At 46.6% G+C, this 11,501-nt stretch overlaps 1 protein-coding gene across 1 annotated transcript; it reads left to right on the top strand.

The window, feature by feature from the left end:
• The first annotated feature begins 1,131 nt into the window (after positions 1 to 1,131).
• Positions 1,132 to 2,209, top strand: LOC118159215 (olfactory receptor 14C36-like). Its single transcript, XM_035313827.1, has one exon. It carries the CDS (start codon positions 1,246 to 1,248, stop codon positions 2,185 to 2,187), a length of 942 nt encoding a protein of 313 aa, XP_035169718.1. The 5' UTR covers positions 1,132 to 1,245; the 3' UTR covers positions 2,188 to 2,209.
• Positions 2,210 to 11,501: the final 9,292 nt, after the last annotated feature.

Here is an 11,501-nt window from a genome sequence, read left to right as displayed (position 1 = left end):
CACAGCACAGGACCTGACCGCAGGTGGCACAGGGAGAGAACAGAAGGAGAGAGGGCTTGGAGGCAGTTGGGAGTGGGAGGATGCTGAGAGCTGACTGCAGGAATCAATCTCCACAGCCCTTGACAAGGTAAGTCTCTGGCTGCAGGTCCATGCAGCTGCAGGTCCTGGAAGGGTCTCCTTCTGGGTCTTGTTTCTAGGAGGGCAGTGGGCAATGGAGTAGGCTTTGAGAGTCCTGCTGGATTGCACTGGGAGGTGAGGAATTCTGGCAGAAGCCCTTTGGAGTGTCATAACCTAGCTGCCCATTGTTAGCCAAGAGCAGAGTGGCCAAGCCTCCTCCAGACACTGCAGGGGGGTGCAGCTGGATGTTGTGACACCCCAGTTTGCAAATATTCATCTCTGTCTGTGGGGCATACTCCTGGGCTGCAGGCTGCTCTCCAGCTGGATGCAGCTCTCTCATGGCATTCTTGTGTTATCCAGGTGCCCCAGTGAGAAGACACTTCCATGCTAAGGCCACGTCTGTGCTGTTGGATGGCTGTCTGTTGGCAGCTGGAGTGAGGCCTCTGCAGCCCTGTCTAGGAAGGAAGAGCTGAGATCCTGATCAGGCCCCTGGAAACAAAGTGAGGATTCTGTCCAGCTGCACTTGGACTAGGGCTTCTCTGCTCTCAGCTGTCTCTGGTTTCTTCTCAGGGAAACACCTGAGTGGGATGCTCCTGCAGCTCACAGAGGGTTAGCACAGGGCAGCTGAGAACAGGTCTGGTGGGCAGAGCTGCTTTGTTCAGTCTTCACCAAGGACAGTCACTTTGCCTCCTGGCACCCATAGGATTTCACCAGGAGCACATATGAAATGTCAGAGCGTTCAACCATCCAATAATTCACCTAATTGTTACAGGGGCAATTGAATAAAATTAGAATAAGTAAAACACTGCAGCTCTGCTCTGCATTCAGATGCGTTATTTGCAGTAAAACACTGCAAAGCTCACTGACATCACAAATGGACTGAACTTCCATGTTCCTGCTTCCCTACTGCTGCAAGAAGGACTCCTCTGCAGCCCACAGCAGCCTGTGCTCCCAGTGCCACTCTCAGCCAGAACCAGCCGCAGGTCAAGCAAGAGAGCTGCAGAAAGGTTTTCCTGTAAAGAGAGATGCTTGGGCTGGTGGTACTCTAAGACTTGTAATAGGTTTTCCTCATCCAAATCTGTTCTAACTTTGTTCTGCCTTTTGCTCTCCAACAGAGAATGTCAATAAATGCCCAACAGCAGCTCTGTGAGCAAGTTCCTCCTGCTGGCATTCGCAGACACGCGGGAGCTGCAGCTCCTGCACTTCGGGCTCTTCCTGGGCATCTACCTGGCTGCCCTCCTGGGCAACGGCCTCATCCTTACCACTGTAGCCTGTGACCACCACCTCCACACCCCCATGTACTTCTTCCTCTTCAACCTCGCCCTCCTCGACCTGGGATCCGTATCCACCACGCTGCCCAAAGCCATGGCCAATTCCCTCTGGGACACCAGGGCCATCTCCTATCAAGGATGTGCTGCACAGGTGTTCCTTTTAGTCACCTTGGTTGGAGCAGAGTATTCCCTTCTCACCGTCATGGCCTATGACCGCTACATTGCCATCTGCAAGCCCCTGCACTACAGGAGCCTCATGGGCAGCAGAGCTTGTGCCAAGATGGCAGCAGCTGCCTGGGGCAGTGGATTTCTCGATGCTGTCCTGCACACGGCCAGTACATTTTCCCTGCCCCTCTGCCAAGGCAATGCTGTGGAGCAGTTCTTCTGTGAAATCCCCCAAATCCTCAAGCTCTCGTGCTCAGAGGTTTACCTCAGGGAAATTTTGGCTCTTGTGTTTAGTGTTTCTTTAGGCTTTGGTTGTTTTGTTTTCATTTTGGTGTCCTATGTGCAGATCTTCAGAGCTGTGCTGAGGATTCCCTCTTCTCAGGGCCGGCACAAAGCCTTTTCCACGTGCCTCCCTCACCTGGCCGTGGTCTCCCTGATGGTCAGTACTGGCATGTTTGCTTACCTGAAGCCCCCCTCCATCTCTTCCCCATCCCTGGACCTCGTGGTGTCATTTCTGTACTCGGTGGTACCTCCAGTAGTGAACCCCATAATTTACAGCATGAGGAACCAGGAGCTCAAGGATGCAGTGAGAAAACTGTTTCTATATGTGCTTCTTAAGCATCAATATTGTTAACATTATTGTGATTTGTATCATATCATTTTTATCCTGAGTAATATTATCATAATGTAACCATTAATAATAACCCCATTGAGACTACAAGTGTATTGGAGAAACTGATGTGTCAATTCTTCCTATTACTTTTCTTCATTATGATTTTCATATTTTCATGTCTTTATATTTTCAGATTTTCATATGATTTTCATTTTTTTTTTTGATATTGATTTAAATAGTATTATTCTTGATAGGCACACTTCCTGTTATTTTCTTTGACTAAATCTACTAATCTACCTGTAGAACTACTTTTCCAGTGTACATATAGACAATAGAAAAGCCATCAGAACTTCACTGGTCTCAGCTTTGTTGGTTACAGGAGCTTCTTTCTCCGTATTAATTCAAAAATTGATTCTGGAAAAGTGCTAAATCTGTAAATGTAATAGGAGCAACTGGTCAACAGGAAAAGGCTTTTTCTTGCAATGCCTGAAATTTAAATTGGGAAAAATGATTGGAATTCATAAATTTTTATACTTACCTAATTTGCCAAGGCCCGTATTAGGAAGGGACTTGCTGGAAAAATTGGATGCAAAAATTTCTTTTGAACAAGGCAAAGCGGAAAAAACCTTTTGACAAAATTAGAAAACTCAAATTTGGCTCATGGTACTAGATTTAAAGGATGCCTTTTTCTGCCTGCCCATGGCAACTAACAGTGAGAAACTCTTTGCCTTTGAATGGGAAAATCCTAATAGAGGATGAAAAACTCACCTTACTTGACTGTGTTACCACAGTGGTTCAAGAATAGCCCCACAATATTCGGGAAAAAACTAGCCTGTGATTTTGAAGCTTGAAAGACCCCTTCAGGAAAAGAGGACATTGTTGCAATATGCAAATGATAGCTACTGAAGAAGAAAAGGAATGTGTAGAATGGACTATTAGTTTACTATTTTTTTTTGGCACTAACACTGTTAACCCAGTCTCTATCCTTAGTAACAGAGTTTCCAGATTACCCATTCATGATTGCATCAAGACCATGGACACCATATGCTCCAGCTGACCAGACTTAAACGATATGCCCCTAGAAGATGCAGAGGATTGGTATATAGATGGCAGCAGCTTCGTCTGCCAGGGAATTCTCCTCACAGGATATGTAGTAACAAACATCAGCCTAAAAGGTGGAAACCATCACCTTGATAAAGGCTCTTTAGCTGGAAAAAAGGAAAAGAATTAACATTTGGACAGATTTGAAATATGCCTTTGGTGTGGTGCATGCACACGGGGCAAGTTAGAAGGAGAGGTCTTTCATCTTCCTCAACTAAACATGCAGAAGAGATACTGAAGTTAACTCCAAGCGGTATACCTGCCTGCTAAAGTTACCATTATGCACTGTAAAGGACATCAAGCAGGGGATACTGATACTGAAAAGGGAAATAGATTGGCTGATGCAGAAGCCAAAGGGGTGGCAGAACGGGCATCTGAGAGTCAAATTTTGACATTAGTACCAGGAACAGAAAACCAGACATTAACAAAAGCCGTAGAAAATGAAGTAGAATATTCTACATAAATAAATGGTGGGAGAATTGTGATATCATATTAAATTGAATGATAATTGGAGAAAATAATAAAGCATGCTGGGGAGCTGAAGTAGTTTAACAGTTTTTAAATAGAAAATGGATAGGACCTAATTTGTATACCATTGTTAGGTATAAAAGTAAACCACAGACAGGAATCAAGCTCCAAACAGTAGTACTTGGCTCTGGTGAGGCTGCACCTTGAGTACTGCGTTCAGTTTTGGGCCCCTAGCTACAAGAAGGACATAGAGGTGCTTGAGTGAGTCCAGAGAAGGGCAACATAGCTGGTGAGGGGTCTGGAGAACAAGGCTTACGAGGAGCGGCTGAGGGAGCTGGGATTGTTCAGTCTGAAGAAGAGGAAGCTCAGGGGCGACCTTATCGCACTCTACAGGTACCTTAAAGGAGGCTGTAGTGAGATGGGGGTTGGTCTATTCTCCCATGTGCCTGGTGACAGGACGAGGGGGAATGGGCTAAAGTTGCGCCAGGGAGGTTTAAGTTGGATATTAGGAATAATTTTTTTACTGAAAGGGTTGTTAGGCATTGGGACAGGCTTCCCAGGGAAGTGGTTGAGTCAGGATCCCTGGAGGTCTTGAAAAGACGTTTAGATGTAGAGCTTAGGGATATGGTTTAGTGGAGGACTTGTTAGTGTTAGGTCAGAGGTTGGACTCGGTGATCTTGGAGGTCTCTTCCAACCTAGATGATTCTGTGATTCTGTGGTATCAGTATTTATTGGTATTAACAGACACCTTTTCAGGATGGCTAGAAGCATTCCTGACCAGAACAGCCAAGGCTCGGGAGGTAACTAAGATATTACTGCAAGAAATAATACCTCGTTTTGGAGTTCCAGCGACTATATCCTCTGACAGGGGACCACACTTTATCTCAAAAGTAGTACAACAAATTAGCCACCATTTGGGTATAGACTGGCAACTTCATACCTCATATCACCCTCACTCAAGTGGCCAAGTAGAAAAAATGAACCACTTAATCAAAGAGCAAATTGTGAAACTAGGACAAGAAACTAACTTGGCCTCAGTCCCTTCCTCTGGCTCTCTTGCGCATACGAACTAAGACGAGTGAAGGAAGGACTAAGACCTTTTGAAATCTTATATGGATGACCCTATGGAATAAAAAGAGGGATATCCATGCAAGCTAGGGATGAAATTATGACCTCCTATGTGGTGGCCTTAGGCAAACAGCTCAATGAAATTGGAAAGCATGTGAGTGGGACTCAGGATAGAGAGTTAGATGGACCAGTGCACAATATACAACCTGGACATTATGTGTATGTAAAGTCTCTTGCAAAGAAGACCTTGGAACCACAGAGGGAAGGACCATTCCAGGTACTCCTTACCTCTTTCACAGCTTTCAGAATCAAGGAGCTGAATGCCTGGATCTATCACACCAGAGTGAAAAAGACACCCAAGACCCCATGGAAGGTTACTCAGGTGCCGCCTGGAAGGTTACATTTCTCATGGTCTTAATAGTATAATTGGTCAAGGAAACAACAGTGGGAGCACAATACCTATGTAAAACTCACCCAGGCAGTGAGTGATATTTTCAGTAGCTCAGGATGATACATCCTGGGGATTTACAGATTTGGTAGAAAAATTGACTTCCTGGTTGCCAAACCTAACCTGGCTGAAGCAGTTGTTTACCACAATAAGCGTGTTCATAGTTTTGTCCACGCGTGGTGAACCGGTGTACCTTATGGTGTTTTAAGAGTAGAGGAAACTCCTACAGCAAGTGGAAAAAGAACCAACTAAGACTGAAACGGGAGTCTAACAAATACCTTGAAAGAATGTTAGGGAAACACTGTATGGAACCTAGAAATAGTAAAAGAACTTATTAACTTTTTAGAAAAGGGGGGACTGAGAGAGGGAGTTAGGAGAATCTTAGCAAATAGAGTGCTGACAGTATTAAACTAGTGGATACTGCTTACTGTCTTTGCTATTGTGTATTGTTCAAATTAACTAAAGCAAGAAGCCTTGGGTCCCTTACCAAGGTAAGTCCCTTGATAAGAATGAGAACCTATCTTAATAAACAGGCAGAAACTGGTCCTGCAGGTGGACAAGAGCCAAGGATCAACTGACTGCGCAAAGACGAGGTCAAGTAGCGGTGACAAGGAAGACTCACCAGACTTCATCCCCACGATCCCTGGTGACCACGATGAGGAGACACTATGCAAGCGCAGTTGGGAGGAGTTTATGGAAATGACTTCTTGGAACTAATTTTAATATGAAGTGTGGAGAGCTTATGAATATGTATAGGCGCATTGTGAAACTTCATGAATATGTAACTCTTTACTGCATATAACCATGGCAAGTTGCTGCATTCCATAAGCATGACTTTGGTGGGACTAACCCCTGTGCTGCCCAATGATGAGTAAATATACCTACTTTACAATCTTACTGATTGTGGAGTCTGTTTTCTGCAAGTCGCTGCGTGCCATCCTCCTGCCATGCTCTGTGCAGTAGCTGCAGCACAAGGGACCCCCAGCCAGCCCCTGCATGGGGCTCTGCCACCCACCTCGCCCCAGCCCTCTCCAACGCCCTCCTTGCTGCTCTCTGATGCACGCCAGTACCTCCCAGTGCGTGCCGGCTAGCACATCGCTGAGGGCCAGTGCAGCTGCTGCAGGGACAGGGAGCTCAGCATAGTCCTTGCAGCCCCCTGCCCTGGGCCTGCCTCTCCCCTTGCCCTCAGCCCCGGCATTGTCTCTGCTGGCAGGAGTGCTCTTGGCATGCACTTCCTGGCCTCCCCTCGACTCCACACAGCTGCTGGCACAAATGTGTCCTCACAAGCAGCAGCACCCCTTGGCCTGCTTCTCCTGGCCTCCCCCACTGCACTGCCTTGACTCCTTCTCTCTGCTGGGCTCAATCTTCCACATCCTAATGCATTCCTTGGCTGTTAGCTCCCTCTCCACTGCCCTGTGGGATGACGGAACCAGGGTGGGACATGAAAAGCAATGTGGCCGGCAGGGTGAGGGAGGTTTTCCTTCTCCTCTACTTTCTTGAGACCTCACCTGGAGCACTGTGTTCAGCTCTGGTGCACCCAGCACAAGAAGGATATGGAACTATTAGAAGGAGGGTCATGAAGATTTTTAAGGGGCTGGAGCACCTCTCTTATGAAGACAGGCTGAGGGAGGTGGGGTTTGTTCATCCTGGAGAAGACAAGGCTCTGGTGGAACTTCATAGCAGACTTCTAATATCAAAAGTGGTCTGTACGAGAGCTGGAGAGGTACTCTTTCTAAGGGAGTGTAGTGATAGGACAAGTTATAATAGAGTTCAACTAAAAGAGGGAAGGTTTAGTTTAGATAGTTTAGAAGATTTTTTTATTTTTTACTATGATAATGGTGAGGCAGTGGAACAGACTGCCCAGAGAAGTTGTGGATGCCCCATCCCTGGAAGTGTTCCATACCAGGTTGGATGGGGCTTTGAGCAACTTGGTGTAGTTGGAGGTGTCCCTGCCATGACAGCAGGGGTGGAGTTAGATGATCTTTAAGGTCCCTTCCAACCCACACTATTCTATGATTCTGTGTTACGTTTAGGTTCTGTAACGCTCATGTGTAAAGGTTGTGAGAAAGTGGATGCTGAGATGAACCCTATGGTGCAGAAGAGTGTGTATGGACAAAGGATAATGTTAAACAGCAGCTTTGCAGTGGTGGCATCTATGTTGATTTTGCAAGGGACGCCTTCTACCCCATTGAGAAAAAGACCTACTACTACCATGATGCCTTACTTACTTAGAACTGTCAATGTCAGAGGTCTTGCAAGGTCAATCTTCAGTCATGCCCATGGGCTTCCAATACATTGGTGTTGGTCTGGGCCTTTTACTGCAGCATAATCTGCATTGGTCATGGCACAAGAAAGACAGTTCTTTCATCCACTGATACAGCCTTCCTCATGTTAGGCCAAGTTTCAGTGCCCTTCATTCAGCTTTGACTGTTTTCTTTATCCCACGGCTGAACTGGATCAGGTCTCCTTGATAATTCTGAGGCACAATACAATGCTTTTTGCCTTCTGCCTCTATAGCACAATACAGATGACTTAGAGGATTGACCTGACCAAATTAAAACATTAATTAAATTATTAATTCCTTGGCTTAAAGGGGACAATTTCCCAACCCAGGCCAAGCTCATGGATACCACCACAGCCACTTGAAGTGATGTGCTTTTCAGTCTTTCAGCCTGAGTTTGCCACAGACTACCCAAGGTGGTTTGTGGATGTTTGGTTGTTTATGAAGAATCAGGAAGAGTTTCTGTTTCCCAGTGACCATTTCAGCTGTGGGTCAATCCACTGATGGCAGTGGAGGTGCCCTAGGATGTCTGTCCAGTTCCATCTGCAGCTTTCAAAGGTCTCTTGCAGGTCCTCTCTGACAGCTGCTAGACCCAGGGAAGTCCCTCATGCACCAGTGCCTCCGGGGCTGGCACTGGCTGCTTGTGGTCAGACAGCAAAGGTCTGCCTGAAATCCTTGAAATTAGTATTTAAGAAATAGAATACAGAGGCAGAGTGGCAGGCATTTTGTTTGCTTTATTTCTTCTTAGCTGAACCTGTCATGCTTAGGAGAGATATAGAAATCTTGTGGGCACCATGAGGCAAAGGGACTTTTCCTTGGTGAAGGCTGAGCTGAGCAGGTCTGCCCACCAGTCCTGTTCTCAGCTGCCCTGTGTCACCCCTCTGTGAGCTGCAGGACCATCCCACTCAGGTGTTTCTCTGAGAAGAAAAAGGAGACAGTTTGCAGAGGCTTCACTCCAGGGCAGTACTTGGCAGGATAATGTGGTGTTTCTAAGGGCACAAAAGGCAGGTGAGTGTTCCACCAGAACTGGCCCATGAAGCTTCAAAGAGCTATCCTCAGTTACTCTGCAGTTACTCCTCCCTGTCCACACTCACAGACCCCATCCCACAAGTTGTGTGCTCAGCTCTGCCCTGCAGAGGACTCCTGAGTACAGGGCACTGTCCATGGGCATCACAGGGGTTGCAGTTCCTAAAGGTTAGCTCAGTTAAAATCTAATAGGACCGCAAATATGATGTTGGTGCAGTCTTTAATTTGAAGTGGCTGAAGAGACTTTATCAAGTTCATTACCGACATATTGATCTCTCAGTGCAATGCTCCAGGAGTCTCAGTCTCCTGTACAGTCCTGACAACCCATTACCATGAAACCTGCCTCCCCTCCATTGTAGCAATCTGCAAGTACAGACTGCAGAAAAAGTCTTACCCTTCAGATAAACCAAGCTTTGGTCTTCCTCTTGAAAAATCCAAACATAATTTTCTAAAGCATCTTCTTCTCTTTTCTGGAGAAACACAGAGAACCATCCTCAGGGATGCTATCAGGCATCTGATGTGTTGACTTCAAAAAGCCTATTAGACAACTGAATCTACACTGCTTTTCTGCCAGGGTCTCACAGTGTCAAGAGTCTGCAGATCTGTCCTGCCACACGCTGCCCTCTGTTGTTGCACTCCTCACTTCCTCCAAGCCCTCTCTCCTCTCCTCTTCCTGTGCCACCTGTGGTCAGAGCCCCCAGCCCTGCTGCGCTGTGCAGATGAGCTCCTCCTGGGCAGAGCTGTCTCTGCAGCGCTGCCTACTTGCCAGGAGGTCCCCTTGAGCCCAGGAGCCTGGCCCAGTTCAGCAGTAGAGGCGCAGCCCAAGGCTTTGTAATCACCTCTCTGGTGGCTTTGGTGATGAGCCCACAAACCTCAGGCACTGAGAGCAAGTTGAATACAACTCTCAAGAAGTCCAAGTCAGATGCAAGTTTCCTGGAGTGTCCCCCTGAGGGCCAGCATTGACATAGCAGACCTTTGGAGCAGACCATTAGAGTTGGTGTGCACAAGTAGACAAAGGCAATGTGAAGGTGACACTGATGTGTATACAAAGTGGATTTGTTTCACTAAGCACAAGGGCCCATACAATAATGAATGATTTAAAATTTGAAAAGACAGAAAAGGAAGATAAAATAGTAACAACAACAACAACAATAATAATAACAATAATAGTAATAATATGTACAAAGCAAGTGATGCTCAGTGCAATTGCTGAGAAGCCCCTCACCAATGCTCAACCTGTCCCTGAGCATTGGTCCCCCTGACCCTGTCCAGCCTGCATCCAGATCTCTTGTGCACGTCCCTTGACCTTAATTTCTTTTAGTGCAAAATCAGCTTTCAGAGGAATTTCTACTATTTTCTTCCCTTTCTCAAATACTTCCTCTCCTGTGTCACCCCACACAATGTACTGCAGGTGTTCAGGAGCTTCCTGCTCCTCCAGTGCAGTCTGGATCAGTCCATGGCAAACAGTAGGGCTGTGTTTCCTGCCCTGGGGCAGTTGATTCCAGGTTGAAAGCAAGCTGTGGCCTTCACTCTGCTGGCAAATGGATGGAGAAAAATGCATTAGTGATATTGATTGTGGCAAAACGCTTGGGTGCCTTGATTCCAGTTTGTATGGAAGCTCTGCCGTGTCCAGCATTGCAACACTCAGCATTGCATGACTTCATTCAGTCCACGATAATGCTCTGTTAGTGGGCTCGGTTGGTGCTATACTGACTCAGGTGCATGGTTGTGGTTGTTGTTGGCACCAGCTGTCCTTCAAGCCTCATCAACCCCACAACAGTAGGGTCCTGTGAGAGACCAGGCAAGGTAGACAACAGTATAATGTCCTTGGTCTCCAAGGCAGCTATGCCAAAAGACCAATGATACCCTTTTGGGTCCTTAAAATATCTATCCTCTCCTGAAGTAGTCTCTTCCAATGATGCACAGTCTCTGTGCCAGTCCCAATGGGTTGCTTTTGCCACTCCTTCCCATTTAGACTCACTTCAGCCTCCAGTACAGTTCAGTGTTGGGATCCCTCTGTCACTCCAAAAATACAAATGTGTTCTGCCCTTCTATAGCTTGATGGCATTAGGGTACACTGTGCAGTCGTGTCCACTAGCACCTGATACTTCTGTGGGTCTTACATGCAAGGCCATCAAATCCACACAGTCCAATAAACCTGATTGTTGCCTTCCCCTGCCCCTGGCTGGAGGCCAGGCATCTCTAGTCCTGCTCATAGTATTTATTACTGTGTCTGGAGGACTGCCCGCTGGAAATTGGAGCAGGAGTTCTCTAAGAACTCCTTTTTGTTTTTCTGTGCCACACACATACCCATGCCTCCAGTTGAAGTACCTTTTCCATTCCACTTTCTCATGTCCTCTCCATGGTCACACAGGTAAAACCACAGGGTGACACACAGTATGTACCCACCATATTTCCTTCCCTGCCCTCCAGTTCCAGGCTAGGGACCCATTTCTCCCAGCATGAGAGCAGCATAAGAATATGGATTGCATGATTATTGATGCTCTTATGATCTCTTCCTCTTCATCCTCCTACTCACATGATGGCCCAGCTTAGGAGTAGCCTGCCTCATCTTCTTTCTCCTCCTTTCTTGTCTAGGTAGGAGTTTCTTTCCTTTCTAAAAAAAATCTGACTTTCACATCCATTGTTTTTTCTTGCATATAGGAGAAACTGATACTGGCACAGGTTGGTTCTCTGGCCCAGACACAGGGCCCATAAAAGGAGCTGGAGTCACTGCAGGGCATTTTGCAGATGCTGTAGTGACGGCAGGGTCTGTCAGAGGGACTGGAGTGGCTTCAGGGCTTGTCACAGAGGTTGGAGTGGCATTGATTGTGGCTCTGTAAGCATAGACCAAGACCCCGCACACTGCAATGATATTGTGTCTCTTTGAAAATGCCAGGTTGATAACACCACTTTTCCAAGCATTTCACTAATTTTTTAGGA

Source organism: Oxyura jamaicensis, unplaced genomic scaffold (assembly GCF_011077185.1).
Source record: "Oxyura jamaicensis isolate SHBP4307 breed ruddy duck unplaced genomic scaffold, BPBGC_Ojam_1.0 oxyUn_random_OJ68782, whole genome shotgun sequence".
Lineage (NCBI taxonomy): Eukaryota > Metazoa > Chordata > Aves > Anseriformes > Anatidae > Oxyura > Oxyura jamaicensis.
This window is presented reverse-complemented; position numbering and strand designations above follow the sequence as displayed.

What these genes read in the sequence shown, in the direction of transcription:
- LOC118159215 (XM_035313827.1), top strand. Translation starts at nt 1,246, where the DNA reads ATGCCCAACAGCAGCTCTGTGAGCAAGTTCCTCCTGCTGGCATTCGCA.